The 21,571-nt window shown below is 45.5% G+C and overlaps 1 protein-coding gene across 1 annotated transcript; it reads left to right on the forward strand.

Annotated features, from left to right (window-relative positions):
* The first annotated feature begins 1,583 nt into the window (after nucleotides 1-1,583).
* SLC45A1 (solute carrier family 45 member 1) lies at nucleotides 1,584-19,853 on the forward strand. The gene is made up of 9 exons (XM_082069589.1): nucleotides 1,584-1,683; nucleotides 10,570-10,982; nucleotides 11,719-11,811; nucleotides 12,274-12,498; nucleotides 13,551-14,290; nucleotides 15,553-15,706; nucleotides 16,873-17,049; nucleotides 17,744-17,949; nucleotides 18,016-19,853. The coding sequence occupies exons 1-9, from the start codon at nucleotides 1,595-1,597 to the stop codon at nucleotides 18,295-18,297; spliced, it is 2,379 nt and encodes a 792-aa protein (XP_081925715.1). The 5' UTR covers nucleotides 1,584-1,594; the 3' UTR covers nucleotides 18,298-19,853.
* Nucleotides 19,854-21,571: the final 1,718 nt, after the last annotated feature.

Genomic DNA, 21,571 nt, shown 5'->3' on the forward strand with positions numbered 1-21,571 from the left:
AGCCACTTCTGCTTGATTTGCATGATAACATCTCAAAGGATGGAATAGAAACACTTTTCATATGTAAAGTAACAATCATCAAGTTCTTCCAGAATGTTCTATCTTGATACTGAAATGCTCTGCAGATTTTGCTGTGTTAGGTGGCGTAAAAGGGTAATTTTTACCACCTTAAGTGCAGTTTTCTGATTGCATCCCGAATACATTAAGCTACAGTGTGCTTCCTTAATCCAAACATTTTGAAGGTAAAATTGCTTTTACTTGGAGTCTGTCACTATTGCTGTCACAGCTTTTTATTTACTAGCAGAGAAGTTCTAGTCGGAGACCGTAAATCACAGGTTTCTGTCTCCTCAGTTCTTCTTGCAAGACCTCCCAAGTTCTTTGTGACTCTTAGAAGTAATCCTGTTTTTCCATGAACAGTTTTCCACAGTGCAGGCTTAGAGGTATTTCAGCTATTTCCTGGCTATTGTATCCAAATACATGAGAGATTCTTTTGTCCTGGTACCCTGCTGCACCGGCACTGAACCTTGTGTTACAGCCCAGCATCCTCCCAGCTCTGTGTTCACCCAGGAGCAAAGCTCTGCTGGTAGGCGCACTCATTTTATTAAGACCTTGGGTGGAAACGTCGGTGCCTGTGGCTTCCTGGGGAGCTGAGCGGCTTGGCGAGAGCGTGACGGCTGGTTGGCTAGGTTGTGCCCAGGTGGCAGCTACTTGCTTTGGGAATGCCCCCCCTAATTCTGCAAAAAGGGTGTCCCTTCTCCCGCTTGTCTTGTTCATACTTTGAGAGATGAGTTTTCTCCCTGACCTATGGAGCTTACGTTTTGCAAGTAATTGAAAAATACGTCAGTTAGATCCTCAGACATCTCTTTTAGGGCTCTGGGGTGCTGATTCACTGATATCTCACCTTTGGTAATATTTAAATATCAGTCTGAGTTGTTGGTTTTAAGAGAGATTATATGATATGCATTGTCTTGCAGTCCAGAGCAGAAATAACTGTGAGAAATATCTACCTTTTCTGTGTTGATTTGACAGATTTTACCTTACAAATGTAGTATGGACAATCTGATTATTACAGATCTTTCAATAGATTGTTACATTTGTTTTTTTCCTAGCGTATGTAAACACTTCTGTTTGACTTCTGGTTGTCTTTGTCTGCGGGGAGGTGGGTTTTTGGGGGGGTGTTTGTGTGGTTTTTGATGTTGCTGTTTGTTTGTGTTTTTTGTTGTTGCCCCCCTTCCTCACTGCCTCTTACTTCTGTTACCTGTTTCCCAAACTGGTTATGTATAGTTGCTGCTATTTTTAGCTCCTCTCTGGCTTCCATTAATCTCGTATTTCCAAAATTGTCAATATCACATCTGGGACAAATGTTTTCTGATTAAATTCAGCTCTTTTGATCTGCCCTGATGTAAAGAACCTGACCAAGAAAATATGCATTTTAAATATAAGTTCTGATTGCTAGAGATGCACCTTTTCCTGCCACAGGTGCAGTCAACAGCCCAAGGTTTGGCTACAAACCTACTTTGTTTCTTGTTTTTCAGGTCAAAGTAACATCCAGTCAGACTTTGCATGGCATGAGGCAGAAACAGGATTTTCTAGCATGGCGAGTACTTGCAGGATCAACAGGCGGCTGATTTCTAATGACCAAGAATCTGAGAGACACTGCATCCTAAATAGAAGCAAAAGGGGGTCAGTAATCACTGAGTAAATTCTGTTTCACCTCTACTGGTTTTATAGGTGGCTTCAGGGAGGAATTTGGGAAAGGCGCGTTATTCAATGGCTTAACGTGAGCTCTCATGATGATTGCAAGGAGCACTACCAGGAGATGTTCACAAATTGAGTTTTGAAGGAGCTATTTAAAATGATAATATGGGTAGGAATTTAATGATGGTGTTCATGAGAAGACCTTACATAGGGATCATGTAGCAGAGTGCATGTATCCCTTCAGGACTCACTGTCTTTGGCTTCCATTGTAAACTCTTTTCTCTCCCATCACTTCACTAGATGTAGACTTTTCAAGCCTCTTTTGGCTTCTTTTGCTTCCACAGCTGAACACAGACCAGAAGTGTCTCTTTTGTAATTTTGTAGTTTTCTAGAAAGCAATCGCGTCAAATGCATTTATTCAGAGCCAGGCCCTTACTACACAATAGCCAATCTATTATAAATACAGATTTCTCTGGTAACTGCATGTTCTTTGATTTCTTTGAATGCTATGATACAAATAGTTCTTGTGATATAGGTGTCTGCAATACAGTAGAGGTGCTTCTGCAGCAGAAGTAATTACTTCTCATTAAATCTAAAAAATTAGTTACAAAGTCCATCAAGTTGTACCTACCTACAGGTCGCATTCGTTGCAACCGAAACCCTCAGTGCGACGGTCTGTTGATGCACAAGAGTCGCATCCACAGGCCCACCCACAGTCAGTCCCACTCTGCTCCACGATGATCAATAAGTGCCACTTCAGTGCCATCTTTTCCACTTACCTCTTGGCTAAAGGAAATCAATAGTATGATGTTCAGTGACACAGCAAATGTTTCAAAATCCTCATCAATGAGGAGATCACCCTGTTACCTAAATTAGACATGTTATGGAATTTCAGAAATGCAAAAATAAATGTGTGATCTAGGTTTGAATTGGCTAATACAATTTTGGGATTAAACCACGTAGGGGAGGCCTCCTATGACACTGGCTTTTGACCAGAGTTTTATGGCCTTTTATTTGTGTGGTGCCTGTTCTATCCCTAAAACACTACTGCAAGGAGCAGATCAAGAGAGCAGATACAACTGGACAATGCCCTTGGTTTGCTGTAGAAGAATCATTTACCTTTGCATTGCTTTCTTGCCTCCTGTCTTCTGATTTACTGTGACCTGCAAGGGAACATTCCTCTACCACAGCCAAGGCATTCAGGCGGAGCTAATTGGGCAATTAAAATATCAGGTGGTGGAAGTAAAAATCTCATCCACACAGCAGATGGATTTAGCAATCTGACTCCTTTTAGCTTATGACTTACCATTATGTAATGTGTGTTGCTACATAGGTGCACACTCTCCGCAAACAAACAAACAAAAAAGAGGAAAGCAGCTGTTCTGCCACATGGTCTAGCTGACCTGGGGTTCATGACTTCTGTCAACTGACTGTAGAAGAAGGTGACAGTGGGGGTTTCTGAGGACAAACTGTGAATGTGGACAGTCCATTTCATGGAACTTTCCTTTCCAACAATTCCTTTATTGCAAGTCTCCTGTCAGGACACTCTTATTTTCTTGCTTGATGGGAGAGGAAAAAAACCAAACAAACCCAAAAGTAGAGATGGCAAACTAACAGCAAGCCTATTCTTATTCTACCAGGCAGGAGATTAATTAGATTATTTTGAGGTCTGACCTCCAATTTTGTATCTAAAAGTCATGGCTCTTGTTGGAGAGGTCAATTAATATAACAGTGTATCAGGCTTAACACAGAAAAGCCATCCAAACAGTGTACGGGGAACCTTTGTGTACTGTGCATTTGCCCTAGCAGATAGTTAATCTGGGTTACTGTTTGCTACCTGTTCCATTTGTCTTGCTCAAGAGCATTAGCAAATGTTTATTAGACAGAATGTTCTGTTACTCTCCTCTCCATTTTTTCCCCACCTCTCTTCTAAGGAAATGCAAGCTGACCGCAGAGCTGGACTCCCGTCAGAGGAGTTTCTTTACTGCTGATGGGGGAGTAGAAAGCATCTTGAGAATGATCTGCCAAACAAGGAAAGGGCCTTTAACTCAAGGGTGAGAAATCAGAAGAAAGAAGATATTTAGAGCACTTTGACTTACGTAAAAAAAACTCAACAAATTGAATATCAGGGTGAATAGTTTACTTAGACCAGCAGAAGCAAAAAGCTGGCTTGTGAATAGCAGCAACCAAGTGTCCACTACTAACCCCTGTTGGAAACGGGACTGCTATCTGATCTCGTGTTGTAGCTTTGGTGTTTTAGGCAGACAGAGGGCCTGAAAGAGACTGCCAAGCTCCAAGAGTGGCACAGGAGTGTCCTTGTTCTTCACCTCTGCCCTTCTCTCTGCCTCAGTGGATGCGAGAGGCAAGGGAGGCTGTCGGAGCAGCCTCGGGGCCGTCCAGGAATAATCAAGCACCTCTCCGTATCTGTTTACAACCAGTAGCCATACCGCACCCCAACATCTGTCAGTCTTCATCAGGTAACTGATTGTTTGGGATGGCATGTAGACATCCCTATAGTCTCTGCTAGACACTTTCAGGCAGAAAGGGGATGACAGCCCCTGCCTCTCCTGTCTGACAGGCACTCTGTATGGATGGAAGAGACTAAATTAAAAACAGCAGGAGCAGACTTTCTGGTTTTTCTTGATAACTGGTATAAAGGAGAAAAGGGAGCAGTCTGTTCACTGCAATTAACATTGGGTGCTATTGTAACTCATCCTGTAATGTGATACAGATACAATCTCAGCAGAAAATTGAATGCTGCACTGAGTCAGAAACATGGAGCAATGATGGGTTTTGAAGAAAGTAATTAGCCCCAGGGACTCGGTGATTTCTCATTTCCCCTGTGGTAAACACAGGCAAGCAGGGCAGTATTTCCCATAAGCTTCCAAAGTCAATTTAAACAAGGTACAGAGCCAACTTATAAACCCAAGTTTTCATGAATGCTTAGCAAGTAGCAGGCACACCTCCCATCTTCCTGCAGTGCCCACTACTCGAGCGTCGTGCTGCGTTTCTTTGGTCAGCTCCGAGTACCCTGTTTCTGTGCGGGCGCTGCCCAGCCAGCGCAGGCCCTGCTCGGGCAGTGGCTGGAGAGCACAGCCCGGTGCGGCGTTGGTTTGGTTCCCTTTGCCACCTCTTCCGCCAAGGGCTGTGCTGTGTGATGGACCTGCCGGGGTCACATTTCCCAGCTTCCCTGCAGCCAGGTGCTGTGACTGCCCTCTGCACGGTGCCTCACCCAGCCACCTTGTCCTGGTACAGCAGCGACTGAGCTCTTCCTTGTGCTGCCCTGCACTTGGCCTTCACAAAAGCAGTGATTTGAGGTTTTCCAGAACTGACTAATCACATGAGTTCTGCTCTCCTTCTACAGCAGAAGAACAGGAGTGTATTGAATCACAGGAATAAGACATCCAGTAGCCAAGAAAACTTTGATCTTACTAATGACGAGGCCTACTGGCCGGAAGCTGCAGCTCGCAATTAATATGAGAGGCAAGGAATCGAGCTGTTCGGATAACATAGCAGGGATGACAGCAATCTCTGTTTATGCTCTATCTTTAAATGAAAGTAGAGTTTACGTCTAAAATACATGTAGCCCATGACAGCAAGTTCCTGCATCCAGGATTCTCGCTCCTGCTTTCCTGCCATACTGCTTGTCACCTTTCTGTGGTTTGTCACATCCAGAAAATAACCGGCAGGGTCTTTGGGGCATAATCACATCCTTGACTTTTATGAAATGTATAGTCCACTTGAGGCATCACAGTGAAACAAAACATTGTACTTCAGTGAGTTTGCCACACTGCTTTGTGTTCCTGCACCTCTGTCCCTGAAGCTGCACTCAACAGTGACACAGCACTGGTATCCTGCATTGTAAATATCTTACATGCCTGCAGTTAACACTTGTGTTCAGCATTTGTCCAGAAGTGCGTGGTCAATGCAGCCTACATGCGTGTTGCCTCAGAGGAGATTTTTTTTCCTCAATCTGCTTTCATTTAGTCGATGGAAAAAGAGACGATGATAAAGCTCTTCTGAAATATAATTATGTCCGTGGTTCTGTATCTTAAAGTGTTGGTCGCAGGAGCTCGTTAGGAAGTAAACATAAAACTTGTCACTTGGACTCTAAACTGTTGGACCGCAGCCTTCGGATGCCGAGTGCCTTCTCAATCTTCTGGATTCTCTAAGTGCCCTCTAGTGACTAATTATGGGAACTGTACCGAGTTTTCGGTGTCAGGGAGACCAGCCATGGAAGGAGTTGTTGTGTGGTGAGGACAGGAGCTGGGTGAATGCCCTTACGTTATTTTGAGGGCGTCACTAGTTTGTCCTGCAGAAGCAAATAGAAATGCTCATTGAGAAGTCACTGCACAAAGCTCAAGAAAGCGAATGCATGCTATTGTGGGAGTTGCATGTCTGAACTGAAACATGAGCCAAATCAAGTGCAAACCTATTGGGCTGTCACTGCATGACATTTTAACGGTTTCAGTGAAGTGTGACATTAGAGAATTTTTTCTGAATAATTGTTCTCTGAGGTTTGGGAAGGGGCCATGGCTTTCTGTTTTTTGTTTGATACAGCAACTGTAGACTAGGCTGATGGATTACTGATGTTTCATTTGTACCGTTAATAGCATTCCAGTTTTTCTAATTGGTTTGCTTACTTTACTTACTTACCGAAGACTTTGCCAGTTTAAAAAAGTTTCATTTGTTTTGCGAAACAGTTTGAACTACAGTCCAAGACTATGTTAATCCTCTGTGTATTTGTCAACAGTGGGGTCATTTCTGTCTTTTCTTATTATTAGAGCTCAATGCGCCATGTTGTATGTTGTAGTTGCCTGGCACACTTGTCAGGGCATCTTGAGAATATTTCTTAACGAATAATTTCAGGAACGTGGCCTCACCTTGCATCTGAAAAGAATTGGGTAGATCTGCTTTGTTCCCGGAAAGGATAGGGGCGGACACAAACTGCTTTTGTACTCTGTTATATCCACACAAGTGCAGACTTACGAAGTACAGACAGCAGTTGTCAGAAATGCGTACTTGTTTCTTTAAAAATTCACATTCTTATCTTGTATAGTTGTTCACTATGTTGAATTTCATTTCTCAATGAATTGACAACTCAATTTTAATGCAAATGGCTCAGTGCTGTTATCATTGCTGTTCACTCTGCAGCAAAAGACTGGGTTTCATTTCTGATGGTGTTTTGGGCGTGGGTTTTGGTTTGTTTGTTTGTTTGTTTGTTTTTTCCCTTGTGCTTTCCCTTTTACATAAAAATCAAGTGCCCTTTTAAATGTTTAATTGCATTCGTTAATGTAGCCAGCATAGGAGTTTGGTGAATCCAGGTTCAGGAACCGATTTATCTGGGCTGTTAAAGTCATATGACAATATGCTAAGGGCCAGATATGGAGGTGCTGTGCAAACTGGCATATATGAGACTTCTTTATGTTCTTACATTGTATTAGCCTCCCACCAACTTCCTTACACCTACTCAGCTGACATGTAAGGGATGCTAGGGCGGTGTAATTGATGTGGTAATCTCCTCTTACCATATAGGCATTATGAACACATAATTGAAAGGCACCTCACTTTGTTTGAACTTGCTTCTTTTTTGGTGTCTTACTCTGTATTTGCACTGAGTCCAATACCATAGGCCGTAGACCTTATTGGCATGACTGGGCATTTATGGAAATATAAATTTACTTCTTCAACCGATATAATAAGTGTTGCAGAAAGCAGTTTCTTTTGGGTTTAGCAATGGAGTAAAAGCTCTTGTGTACCTGGAATACATGTACTGGAAGAGTTTGAGGGACAAGAGCAAACTGGCATTGGCTCCAGAAATGATCAAGAAAAGTGGATTGTGGAAAGAGCAAGGATAGTTGGGGTTTAAAGAGCGCTTCAGCCTATGTGATGGATGCCTGTATTCTTCTAGGTAACTCCAGCTGTAACCAGTGATAGCACATGAAGAGATGGAAGGAAGCTGAGTCGGGGAAGGTTCAGATTGGACGTTAGGAAAAGGTTTGTCAGTAGGAGATGGTCACTGGAACAGGCTTCCCAGAGAGGTGGTCTTAGTGCTTAATGCTTAGGCTTAGTGCTCTGAGGTTGAAGTTTTTTAAAAAATATGTAATGGCACTTTGTTTTGCAAACCAGGAGGAAATCTGGAACACGAGCACAAAATTAACGAATCGCCTTACCTAAGGAAGGGGAAGACTGAGCACTACTGTTAATTAGAAGAGAGAGAAGTGCAGCGTCATCTATGGCATCTACTCAGCCTACCAAAAAATATCCCCGCTCCAGCTAAAAATCCTACTATCGCGACCCACTTTCCCTGCGATTCCAGTGCCAATATGGGATAAGTCTGTGGCGGTGACGGTGCGGCGGCTGACACCGCTCCGGGGCGAGCGTGGGTACGGAGAGCAGGCGCGGGGGCTGCGCGGGTAGCTCGAAGCGAGAGCGCTGGATTTCCCTTCCTCTCGGCTGGCGCGCAGCCTGGGGGGCTGCTCCTGGTCAGCCCTGACGGTGCCGGGATGTCCCTGCGGGAGCGGAGCGCGATCGCAACCGCTGCCGGCAGAGCTCTGTGGGGACGCGGAGCCGCAAAGCGGGGCAGGCGCAGCACCAGCCGGGCGCCCGCCCGTGCGGCGGCAGACGCGGCCGTGACGGCGCTGCGGGGGCGGTGCTTCCGCCGGCGAATCGCGGGGGGCGATTCAGCCGCGCGGGCCGACGTCACCGGGAGCGGCCGGTGTCACCGCGCGGCGCGGAGCGGGCCCGACCGGGGGCCGCTGGAGGTGAGCTCACCGGGCGGGGGGTGCTGCGGCCCGGTGGGCCCGAGGCCGTGGGGGGGCGATGGCGGCGGCCCCGCGCCGGGCGGTTGCTCAGCGCGGGCAGTAGGGCCCGTTCCGGCCGACACGGGCGTGGGGAAGGCGGCGAGAGTGGGCAGGGTCCGTGGGGTGTTCGGAGCCCCCGGTACCCACCGCAGAAAAATCGGGGCCAGATTCTGCCAAGGAAGCAGAAACGCTTTTTGGGCGTAGAGGTGCCCGGGAGGAGCAGCGATGACCGGCCCCTGCGCACGTTTGGCGGTGCCGGCAGCTGGCAGCAGAGCCGGGATCACCAAGGCCGCGTGGATTGAGATGTACAGCGGTTGGGGTAACGAATGTCAAGTGGCAAAAATCGCAAATAACTATTGACAGTGAAAGCTAACAGCCATGTAATTGTTTTTCACGCCAAAAGAGAGGTTTCCTGCCTTGGAGCTGTTGTGAACACCCGGTGGATTCACCTGAGGACAGGCTTAAGTCCTTTGAATATGTCCTCTGATGAGGAATTTAGAAGTTGAGGAAAATGGGTGATGAGGAATAGAGGCTCAGGTCACAGTTTTTCTCTGACCTGCTGGTCCAGTGACACGCTGTCAGTAATATCCTTTTAATTTAATAGCTAAGTAATGGCAAATCACCACGTGTATTTTTGAGCAGTGTGGAGTTCTTTCCTTCTCTCACCAAAATGTTGCTGCTTACGGCTTGCGATACAATGTCTTTGTAATGCATGGTACGGAGCAGGAAGATGAAGGAGGATCTAGGATGGGGATACGTGTTGCGTAGACTAAAGGCTACAGGAAGAAAGACTGGTGTGTCAAACAGAAAGTGGGAGATTGTGGGATTTCTGTACAGCCAAAGTAGCAGAACAGCTGGGAGTCCTTTACGCAGGGGAACTGTAAACAAAAACGTTAGACTCTTGTTTTGCTTACTAGTGTGCAGGTGTGAGGATTTTCCTGAAGAGGTGTGGTGTGATGTGGGGCCATTCCTGTGCAGCAGCAGCAGCCGCCTTTGGTCCATGGGCAATAAAGCAGAAGGAAAAGGTCAGGCTTATGAGCTGTTTCCATTTCTGGCAACAGGAGGCAATAAATCACATGTGGTTCGTTAATCAGCAGATCTGTCAACATCTATCCTGAGATGCTCTTTTGGAGTCCCTTTGGCTGTTTTATACACCACAGTCTGCATGCTTTGGCTACAGGACTGATTCCAATGAGACCCGAGGAGGCTGTTCAACACTTGACCACCATTAGTCGCCGAGAGGGGTAGCAGTTCCGAGCGTGGCTTGTGGGGTGTGTTTCATCTTCTCAGGAGTTAGTTTGAAACTTCAGTTCATGCACTGAAAAATGACATGAACTTCTTGTTCCAAGCATATTTGTTTTCAGCTGACCTCATCCAAGTGTTCAGCTTGTGTAATCTGAAATTGAAAAACATATTCTTTGGGCGCTCCTGTAAAGTCTTGTGGAAATAGAACCAGCAAGAAGCAGGGGATCAGACCTTGTCTTTGCAACCGTGCATCTCCACTGAATTCAGGAATGCAAACAGGAAGAAAACCAAACTCAGTTATTGCGAAAAAAGTTCCGCATTAAGCCTCGGCCTCAGCCTGGGCAGCAGAAATGCTAGGATCAGTACTGAAAGGTGATTTCACATTGCAGCGGAGGTCTGGATCTGCAGCCAAGCCACAGTTTTGCTTTACTGTAAACGTAGACTGAGGTCGTGATTCATCTTACTTTAGTTCGAGTGAATTGCAGATACATGTAAGCCCATTGCTGTTATGGGAACCTCCGGGGAAATGTGACGTGTCTGACCGCTAATTGTTTTAAATATTTCAGTGTTAATCCTCGATGATGGTAGGCAATTCCTAGTTAACCAAGCTAGGATCTCTGGTGTCTCCTTTGTGCAAAGATGGAGGAGATGTGGCCATAAAATGTATATGTCGCATGTCAAGAGACAGAGAGAAGAGGTTGTAACTGATACGAAGGCTATATTCAGTATGCGAAATGTTGAGAAATGGCTTGAACTTTGGTAAATGAAATAGAGCAAAGTTTTTCTTGCTCAACTGTTTTATTCTGAGCTGTTTTTCTTTCAGACGCCTACTCGTTATGATTCCACCATCTGCAACAACCCCTGTCAGCGATGCTGCAGTCTTGCCAGGCATGGCTTCTCAGGAGATCTGGAGGTCGCAAGTTCCAGGCTATTCTGGATCGGTCACACGGCACATAAGTCATCGGGCCAACAACTTCAAGAGACATCCGAAAAGGAGAAAACACATTCGCCCTTCGCCGCCACCACCGCCAAATACTCCATGTCCTATTGATTTGATGGACTTTGGGGATCTCCAGCCTCAGAGGTCTTTCCTAGAACTCCTGTTTAATGGGTGCATTCTCTTTGGGCTCGAGTTCAGCTATGCTATGGAAACAGCTTATGTTACCCCTGTGCTGCTTCAGATGGGGCTCCCAGACCAACTTTATGGACTGGTGTGGTTCATCAGCCCTATATTAGGTAACTTTTCTTTATGCTATTTCTTCCACTAGATGGGTGGTATATGTTTTTGTTTTCCCTATCTTAGCTGTTCACAAGTATATTCTGTGTGCTCATGACGTTAAGAAACACTAGCCATAATTTTAGATAACTGAGTGGAGAATAATTCTTGCTGTGTCTTGCCTGAAATGGTCCTGGCATGATCAAAAGGTCTGTTCTTTTAATGTCTTCCCAGCCTCTTACATCTTGTGCAAGGGTAAGTTTTGGCTACTCTGTTCCTGTATTTAAAAACTAGCAGAAGGGGTTCAGTATATCCATTTATGTCCTTACTAAAAGAAAAAAAAGCATACAGAGACAGTTTGCAAAGGTGTCCGAAAAAAGTGGAGTGGGATTGCCTTTTCCTGTTTAACTTCCTGAAATGAAGCATTCTAGTCATTAAAGACTGTCGACCACTACTGAGTCCCTTAGAAAGTATAACTGCTGTACTTTTACTCTTCACCTGACGTCAAACTCTGCTGTATTAACGATTTAGAGTGAACTGCCGTGACAGTGAGCAGCGGCACGTGACATTAACCAGTCCCTGACCTGGGAAATGCCAGGAAGCACACTGTGTGCACTTGGGTGACTAGTAGCGACTGAGGATATCACTGTGCCATGGTGTTCTACCCTTAACTGCCTTTTAAGCTACCTATTGTAACTTGGCTGTGAAACAAGCTTGTAGAAAAATGCTTCTTATGGGTGATGCCCTTTTTCCTAGGGTTCTTGCTACAGCCTTTACTGGGGGCCTGGAGTGACAGATGCACCTCAAGATTCGGGAGGAGAAGACCTTTCATTCTGGTCTTGGCAGTAGGTGCGTCTTTTAGAAAGGATGGGCATAACACTTGTAAAGTAGAAACATTGTGCATCTCTCTTCTGACATCTCCTGTAGCACTAGGCTGAACAAAATGTTGGGTGTTACGGGTGTGAAAAACGTGGTGAGTGGCGCCGAGGTGACGCTTTGGCAGCCAGAGATCCACACATAAAAAAGCTTGTCTTATCAGAGTCTGAAGAGGTGACGTTTTGAGGGTCAAGAATGTTTTTCCTTGTCCAAAAACAACTCCAGACATTTGTAAGCTTGAACAGTGGGAAAGGATTTTGCGTATTTCATCAGCCATGCTTATTCCCCAGACTGCGATCATCTAAACAAGAACAATAGTGCTTGCCCCAAGGCTGTGCAGGTACTATAATGCTTTTAGTTCATGGAGCGATGCAGGTTTTTTGCTTACAAGCAGTCAATGGTTTGATTTTGATTTTGGTTTGGTTTTGTTCCCAGGAGCTTTGCTTGGGCTCTCGCTGACGCTGAATGGCAAAGATATAGGGAGTGCCTTGTCTGACACTGCAAATAACCACAAGTGGGGGATCATTCTTACGGTCTGTGGTGTTGTCCTCATGGACTTCAGCGCAGACTCAGCAGACAATCCCAGTCATGCCTACATGATGGACGTATGCAGCCCAGTGGATCAAGACAGAGGCCTCAACATCCACGCTTTGTTGGCAGGTATGCTTTCTTGGTGCTTCCTAGGTGACATGAACCCTAAGTAAATAAGCCCTGCTGTGAGAAAGCAGAGTGTAAATTGCTGATCTATTCCTGTATAAGCATAATAACTGAATACGTGGAGAGGTAGCACTAATAACTTTGAAAACAAGCTTCTGCTTACTGCAAAAGGCTTTTGTAATGACCAAAAGTCAAACAAGACACAGTCCTTGGTTGTTCATCTGAAGGTTCCCCGTGTCATTTGTAACAGCTATGGAAAGAAAATTGTCTGTTGCGGGAGGAGGTTCAGCATCCTGCTGGTGTGGAAAATGCCTTATTTAACTGATGTATGGGAGGAAAATGCGCTTCCTAGGGGCTATGATCCTTCATGCTGCCATCTTCAATTGCTGTACTGCCCTAGTCTAGTTTTCCTCTCCATCAGGAGACTTGTTTATGCTCTTGAATGTGTTCATAAGAAAGAGAGGATAGCGTCGTAAGACTTTTACCCTGCGAATGGTGTGAGACAAGTATGCGGTGCTCTCAGAACTTCCCTGTTCATTGGTAGTAATGCAGTGGCAGTTTTGCATGCTGTCAACGCATTGCTGAGTAACGAGCTTGCTATGCTTCTGAAGTGATTCAGTCTGTCTTGGACGCAGTTAGATCTGCGTTCCTCTAACTGAGTGAGGAAAATGGATTTTCACTTACTTTCAGGAAAACAGTCTTAGCTGACTGATTGCAGAGCCTTGCCACGAGGCTGGTGGACACTTCTGTTTTACGGACTGAAATAGCTGTGAAGGTAAAGTGGTTTGTTCTTGGCAAAGAAAGAACTACCATTTTTATTCTTTGTATCAGCACTGACCTTCTCCCTCTTTCTGTACTGTGTTTGTACATCCAAACTGTCCTTGTAGCGCGGATAACTGTGTCTATTACTGCATTTGAATTGAAAAGGGGTTGAGTAGTAAAACAGAAGTAACGCATCGGATTCTACTCACGAATCATTAGACAAGTGGTGCTGTGCTGCTACTGACTTCCAGGATTGGCTAGGGAAGATAATCTTGGCTCTGTTTTTCCACCAGGTCTTGGAGGTGGCTTTGGTTATGTTGTTGGAGGAATACACTGGGATAAAACCAGTTTTGGAAAAGCTGTGGGAGGGCAACTTCGCGTCATCTATGTCTTCACCTCAGTTATACTGACTATCGCTACTGTGCTGACTCTAATTAGCATTCCAGAAAGACCCTTAAGGTCCTTTAGCAGGAAGAAAAAGGTGATGAAGAGTCCAAGTCTTCCTCTCCCTCCTTCTCCACCTCTCTTCTTTGAGGAGGGCGTAAATGAAAACTTTGCTTCCGATAACTCAGCTCACTTGTATGCGAGTTTTACGAGTCCCGTGTCCCCCCTCAGCCCACTCACGCCCAAATACGGGAGTTTTGTAAGCAGAGACAATTCCTTGACGGGAATTAATGAGTTTGCATCATCATTTGGGACTTCAAATATTGACAGTGTGCTTATAGACTGTTTTACAGGCGGGCCCAGTAGTTACTTAGCACTTCCAGCCAGCTTGCCCAGGCAGCCTGTCAGCGTCAGCTTTCCTCGGGTGCCTGACGGCTGTTACCAAGGAGAAAATGGAGTTCTGGAGCAAGGGGAGAGCAGCGTGACGCCAGGGCCTGATGGTGAGGCGCTGAGTGTGGGCTCACTGGATGCGATAAAGCCACGGTCGTCGGGGATCCTGAAAAGACCTCAGACCTTGGCCATTCCAGATATTGTAACAGGACACTGTCCAGAAAATAGCAGAAGAAGAAATGTAACCTTCAGCCAACAGGTAAGGGCAGAAAATGACCATGTAAACCGGGCTGTCCGTTTAATCTCTTCATATAGTTTTAAATGTGTGGTGCACAAATCCATCATTAAAGACTGCTTGTGACAGTTTGCCTATAAAAGTCATTATGGGAACAGCATACCTGCTATGACTTTATCGGTAAAATAGCAGTTAGGATGTGAATTATGACTGGCAGTCTGTCAGCTGCCTTTGTTAAGATGGCAGAAATGGGAGTGTTCCGCTCTCACAGGGCCACGTGTGAAAGTCAGGTTGGTATTGTTAGCCCTACTTCACCACCCAGGGAGTTATCACGAGAGCAGAAAAAGGCACGTTTTTATTGAGTCTGTATCTTCCCTTTCCACAGAAATACCTGCAAGATAGGGCCAGGGATAGAATTCTCCCATGAGCTGCTTCTTATGACAGTCATTACATCTGGTTCCATCAGGGAGGTGAGGTTTCCCTTACCCAGAGATAAGACTGACCTCACCTCCCACGGTTGGTGATAACTTGGAATGTCTGAGACCTCTGTATGCTGGCCCCTTTTTTTTATGATCCGGGATGAGGTAAACTGTCAACTGTCCTCCGTGGGGTTTTTTTTCTTTGCGTGTTTTTTTTTTTTTTTTGTGTGTGTGTGTGTGTTTTTTTGTTTTGCTTTGTCTTTTTTTGTTTGTTTGTTTGGTTTTTTTTTTTTTTGCTTTGTTTTTGGGGGTGGTGTATTGTGTTGTTTGTTGTTGTTGTTTTGGTTGATTTGTTCGTTGCTGTCGCTGTACCTTCAGCCAGTTTGTGAGAGCAGGTTTTGTTAGGGCTAGGGTTTTACATGCTGTGCACGCAGAGATCAAGCATCAAGGTTAGCAAGTGATGAGAATATGTTTCAGCTAAGACCGGCCTCTTCTTCCTTAATGTCTCTACAAGTTCAGGAACCAAATTCACCTAAATGTGGGTACAACTCCTATTAAATGTAATGGAATTTATGCCTTCCCTATGCTAGCATCAGGATTTGGTTGCCAAATACCCTAGAGAAGTGAAGAGCACTGTTTCAAGTATGCTGAAAGCTGCAGCGCAGTGCTGCCATTTATCACTTGTTGCAAGACCGAACTTAACAGCTGAGCTGAATACACTGTTCTTAATCTCCAAGTCGACATACTACAGCAGCAGAGTTTAACTTTCAGATGATCATATAGGTGTGTCATATTGCATAGATTTGTTCAAAGGATGTTTGGGTTTTTCTTACCTTGTTTGTTGACCTGGGAGTCCTTATGGTGCAGGTTGCTAATATCTTGCTGAATGGTGTTAAGTATGAGAGCGAGCTGAATGGATCAGGCGAGACCTCTGAGCAGCCGCTCTCCGTGAAGCTGCTTTGTTCGACCATCTGCCAGATGCCCAAGGCTCTTCGTAACCTCTGCATCAACCACTTCCTAGGTATTCAGAAAGCACTGTCTTGCTTTGACTGTGAAGTAGTCTACCTCGGGTGCATGTTTTTGAATATATTATCTGTTGCTGCAATAGCTGCTAACTAGAGAGGACATGATTTGTTCCATATACGCTCACCAATAAGGTACTTTCTGGTATTTAGTTTCTTAGAACACTGAGAAGGGAAGAAAACCCCAGTCAACCAAACGATAAAACAGTAATGCCTACATTCCTAGAAAGGTAATAACCACGGCCTAAATCAGTGCATTAATTAAATGGAATGTTTACATGGGGATGAGAAATGCCATTGAACCAAGAACTTGAAACTATCAACCTTCTCTTTTTTTTTTTTTAACACTCTGAAACTGGCATTACTGAGCAGAAAGATAAGTTGTATTTCCCTACTTACACACCTGAGACCAGCATTCACTTTCCTCTGTGTGACAGCATGTGTATAGGGGTCCCAGAACAGGCCCTGACGAGGCGCAGAACATGACTGCAGGAGGGCCCGTAACCAATGAATGCACTGTTACCTTTACTTGTACCAGCGCAGGACTGATCGTTAGGAAGGGCTTGGAAGCAATTCAGTTTACACAAAACTGGACAGAAGGTAACAGGTAGTTAATACTTATTGGCTGTGAAAGGAATTAAGAGATTGTCTGCATCAGTGGCCCTGACGCTGGTGTGTGAGCAGTTTCTCACTGTGTCAGAGGTGCTGTAGAGGCTGCAACCATGACATAAGAAGCATTCCTTCCAGTTCTGTGTGGGAGGACAACAGCAACCTGAAACAACTATGTGATGAGCTACTCTGTGAAACCGAGCGTTGTGTCCTGTCAAAACCTGAAGGCATCTCAGACTGCTGCAATCTGTTTTTCTGTCTTGCTAAACCAGTATTCTGTGGCCTGTGGTCAGCCTCTAGGATTCCACTTGGGAAATCCACTTCCACTTATCAAAGGATAAGTCTTGGTCTTTAGAATCTTGAATGTCTTTGACAAACATTGTAGCATAATGCATGGGGAACAGCAGACTCAGGTAAATGTGGCTGAATGTTATATAGTACTCACTTCGCACAACCTGTCTTCAGTTGTGATTTGTAAAATATCTGCTAGCATTCATGTAAGCTTACAAGGGCAAACAGTCTGCAGCCCTAATAGGTTACTTCTGGTTTCTTTCAGGATGGCTTTCATTTGAGGGGATGTTACTCTTCTATACCGACTTCATGGGAGAAGTAGTGTTTCAAGGGAATCCGAAAGCACCTCACAACTCAGATGAGTATCAGAAGTACAACGCTGGGGTCACCATGGGCTGCTGGGGAATGTGCATCTATGCATTCAGTGCTGCTTTCTATTCAGGTACTTAGTACAGCCATCTTAGCCACTGCTGTGAGAAGAATACACCTGCCCCTTAAGTGGTGTTTCTGTAACAAGTAGTATAGCATTTATGTTGCTTATAGCCTACCATACAGCATGAGTGCTGCAGCAAAGTGATATTTTTCGTTGTATTCTCTCTGTGAGTTAGCTTAGCCTGCACTGACAGCAGTTGAGGTCAGCAGACCAGGGAAAACACATCTCTGTTAGTATATAGTTCCTTTCACAAGTGGCATTTTCAACATACATTGAACCCAGAAATACAAGCAGCCACCGTAGGCATAGTTCTGGCACAGCAGCACTCAGTGCCCATGTGCCCCTGGCAGAACACTCTGGTGTCACACACCGCTCCAGCACCTTGTCATGCGTGTTGTGTGTGTGTCCACTTCCCCCACTGCACAACAGTTCCCATTTATCTCTCCGGGACAGTGGGCACTGCCAGGCTTCAGCTCTGCTGTGCCCGCCACACAGGTAGGGCAGCAAGGCTGCATGGTGGCAGGGGGATTTGGAAGGGGGTTTTTGGCACTCATTTGCGAGCCCCTGGTTACTCAAAGGTGTAACGGTTGCCGCTGAGATGTGGCTGCCCAATGACTGTGCTGCGGGGCCCGAAGGTGCACCCGTCGGGCCCGCTGACCAGCTAGCAGCAGTTCACCCCGAATGCCATACTGTTGTCTTGCAGCCATGCTGGAGAAACTGGAGGAGCGGTTCAGTGCACGGACGCTGTACTTTGTGGCGTATTTGGCCTTTGGGCTGGGCACAGGGCTGGCCACGCTCTCCAGAAACGTTTATGTGGTGCTGTCACTGTGTGCTACCTACGGCATCCTCTTTGCCACGCTCTGCACGCTGCCCTACTCCCTGCTCTGTGACTACTACCAGAGCTGCGAGGTGAGCCCTGGGCTTGGGAAAGGAGAGGGGCTCCTGTGGCAACCACTTACGCTGGGTTCCCTGCAGTTTGTAGGCTCGCAGGCGGAGGGCACCCGTCGTGGGATGGGCGTTGACATCTCCCTGCTGAGCTGCCAGTACTTCCTGGCGCAGATCCTCGTGGCCCTGGCCATGGGGCCGCTGACGGCGGCCGTGGGCAGTGCCAGCGGCGCCATGTACTTCGCCAGCCTGGTGTCCTTCCTGGGCTGTCTCTTCTCTTCGCTCTGTGTCACCTATGAGCTGCTGCCCACTGAGGAGCTGCTGCCCACTGATGAGCAGCGCCCACTCTTGCCGCGCACACGGAATGAATAAATGGGAGAAGCTGCCACAGCCTCTGCTGCCTCATTGCGTCGCCCTCAGCTTCTCCATCGCGATGCGGTGGGCTTGCGCACCCCCAGGACGGCAGCAGTGGGCATGGCACATTGTCAGAAGGTCTGTGCTGGCTTTACCAAGCTTTCCCCTGCTGGCTGGAGGGTGAGGGACGAGTTGGTGGTGCCTGGCACTGCTCATCCTTCCCCTGAGGTGGCAAAGGCCCATCTGTGCCCAGGGACCACATCAACAGGACACGGTGGTGTCAGTGCGAGGCCGTTCCCTCCGTCCCCCTCAGTCCCCGGGGGGACAAGCGACGTTGTCCGGCCTGAGGCAGGGGACCTGGAAGTCTGGCGCCCGGGCAGGGCAGCCGCTGTCTCTCTTGAGCAGCAGCAGCTGCAGGGCTGCGCACCCACTGTGGGCATCACTGCTGCTGGAGCACAGGGTCTGCGGCATTCCACCAGCTTTGTGGGCAGAATGTGCCATCTCCTGGCCAGGCAGAGCGGCCTTGGGCACCAAGGGCAGCAGTGACTCCTGCGAGGCCTCAGGGAGTACCAGGGAGAACCTGCGGGTCCTGGCCCCTGTCTATGGTAGGCCTGGCTCTGGAGGGTACGTTTCAAAACTTGGTAAAGGCTGACAGCGACTGGTCTTGCTCGTGTGGCATAAATACTCTGCCAAGAGGCACAGCTGGACTCCTGGGTGTGCAGAGCTCCCACCAGCAGAACGACTCCGAGTAAGCCGCTGTGGGGTGAAACCACAGCAGCTTGGCTCCCAAACCCTGCTTGGTGGGCTCTGGCTGTGATCCACAGGGATGGTTGCTGATATGTATTTCCTTCCATCTTAGACTTTTAACTAAGACTACAGGGGCTTGCAATGACTTAGCATAACCCAGCTTTGAGAAGAAGGGTCTTTTGCTTCCCTTGGGTAGAAGCTTACTCCGAGTTGAGAATTTAAGAAAAATCGTTTGCGTGAAAGCCTGCAGCACATCATCCTTGTTTTTCTTACAGTTGTGCCTGTGACATTAAAATCTGCATGGGGATCAGTGATTAAGCACTTGTCAGCTAAAGCTGGATCTTCCATATCTCACTGAAACTTGTTAAAAAGGCTTTGGGTCTCGTTTACCATGAGAATTCTTAATTATCCTGGTTTTGGAATTTTGTAAATGTGGGAGATCTCTTACAAGTTCTGGTTAAGCAAAGATGAAAATGGAAATAAAACTACTACTAGGATTCCCGTCAGCCTACCTCTGTACTTGAATAGGCAGCCAAGGTTTTACCAAGGCTGATGGGCATTTTGGTTGTTTACGTGTGCTGTGTGCGGCATCCCCGTAGAGGTTATTTTTGCTTACCTCATCTTTAGGTCCAGAAGAAGGGTTTTCTCTGGAGGCTCACTCTTTTAGACGAGTTGTACTTGACTGTTCACCTAAGTTTATTCTGGTTCTTGACCTATGATGCCAAGATGAAGTAATGTGTGTGATCTTTAGCTGTTGTGGCTTACTGTACTCCAGTGCTGAAAGCATAATGTGCAACTTGTAAGAACCTCTTGTTCTTATTGTCTGACCCCGAGTATTACTTTTTTTTTTTTTTTTTTATTTTGAGAAGCAAATTTCATGCTACTCAGTATTTACTTAAATGGAGGAACACTACTGAAGTTACGAAGTCAAGCACTCAGAGGTAAAGGACTGTCAGATTGCTGAGTCTGTTCATCTTTGGGCTTACGTAGCGTCATATTTGTAGGAATATCTGACGTGCCATTTCCTTGATGATGGGACAGCCGTTTCCAAGAAAGTTCAGGATGAAGCTAGAACAAAATAGCATGAGAAATTGTACATTTGGCACATCTGATTTCTGACAATTTAAAGACTCAACTTTGGAGAATTTTTCATTGCTTTTTGGTCCTTAATTTCTCTTCCTTATCAAACTTTTAAACTTTTTTCTTTTTTTCTGGTCCCACTAGCTGGTGGGGTATTACTTCTTACTACTTGTTAAAATGTTTTCTTTGCTTAAGTTTTGTAGCTAGCACTATGGCACTAAATGAGTCACGAGTACTTTCGTTTTCTACGTAGCTGGAGTTGCAGATCATTTTGTTGTAAGCAAGGATCTTCAAAAGATTCATAGAATGGATAAAATAAATGTATTTGATGGTAATGTTTGTCTCTGCTTCCACCTGTAAATAATATTACAAAATATGTTTCTATAGTTATAAAACTATTGTTATGCCCATATGCATTGCCTAATAGAATATGTATTACATTTTCAGTTTTATCAAATGTGGACTTTATTGTGTATATGTATTTGTGTAGTGTTTACATACATTGTACTTTTAAGTCAAGGCCAATGTATGTTAATTTGAGGCTTGGAGCAATGCTGGTGGTGTCTGGAAAAAACCCACTGCCTGGCAAATACCCTTCAAATACTCTCTCTAAATCTGCAAGCAGCTGTTTAGAAGTGAGATGCATGAATTTAGGCTGGGAAGTGATTTTACACCATGATGTAGTTTAATCTCTTCGGCAGTGCCAAAAGGTTAATTTTTATTAAGTAAGTCCTTATCATTAAAAGTTGTTTGATGTCAACTATTTGTGGATATTCATAAATGTATATATAACACATGTACAGAAGAAAGGAAAATGGGGAGAGGGATGGAGAAAGCACCTAACGGTCTCCTAATTAAGCACCTAATTAAACTAGCTGTAACCATTTTAGAGTGTGCCTGCAGTTCACTCGACCTCTGCCTTGTCTCTCAAAAAAGACAACCTAATGATTTAGAAGTTCTGCTGTATCTTTGAATGAAGAAAGTATTTTCAAGAATTAAATAAAATCAAATTGCATGACTGTATATATACGTATATAAAAACTATATTGGGAACTATTTGAAAAGAGTTGTCTAGACAATGGATTTTCTACTAATGAGCAGTTAGTCATCTTTTACTCTATAGGAGATGCACTCTATTGAAAAGATAATTTGCCTTTGGGTAAAAGGTGGCTTTCTTAAGGTATGTTCTCCCTCAGATTGGAAGACAGCCTTAGTGAGGGACTTTTAGATGCCAGTTGCATTAAGTACAATAACTTGAGAATTCCATGACTACTGGAGCTGAAATGCCTGAAATGCCAAGGGAAATCTCCAGCATCTGCGTAATTTGCCTAAATTGACAATTTCCATACTTCTGGTTGTTAACGATTCATTTAGCCTATATTTTTGCTGGAAGGTTTTTGTTGATGTTCACTGAGGAGATGGCTGCAGCAACTCTCCGCTGCTGTTCCCCTGCCCCAGGCTGTTG

This window comes from Streptopelia decaocto, assembly GCF_964273445.1.
Source record: "Streptopelia decaocto genome assembly, chromosome: 20".
NCBI lineage: Eukaryota > Metazoa > Chordata > Aves > Columbiformes > Columbidae > Streptopelia > Streptopelia decaocto.

Bases quoted from the DNA above. Each gene is read 5' to 3' on its own strand.
- SLC45A1 (XM_082069589.1), top strand. From the start codon at position 1,595: ATGGCGAGTACTTGCAGGATCAACAGGCGGCTGATTTCTAATGACCAA. The intron at 11,812-12,273 runs GTGCGTCTTTTA...TTTTGTTCCCAG, and splicing joins CATTCTGGTCTTGGCAGTAG to GAGCTTTGCTTGGGCTCTCG. The intron at 17,950-18,015 runs GTGAGCCCTGGG...GGTTCCCTGCAG, and splicing joins ACTACTACCAGAGCTGCGAG to TTTGTAGGCTCGCAGGCGGA.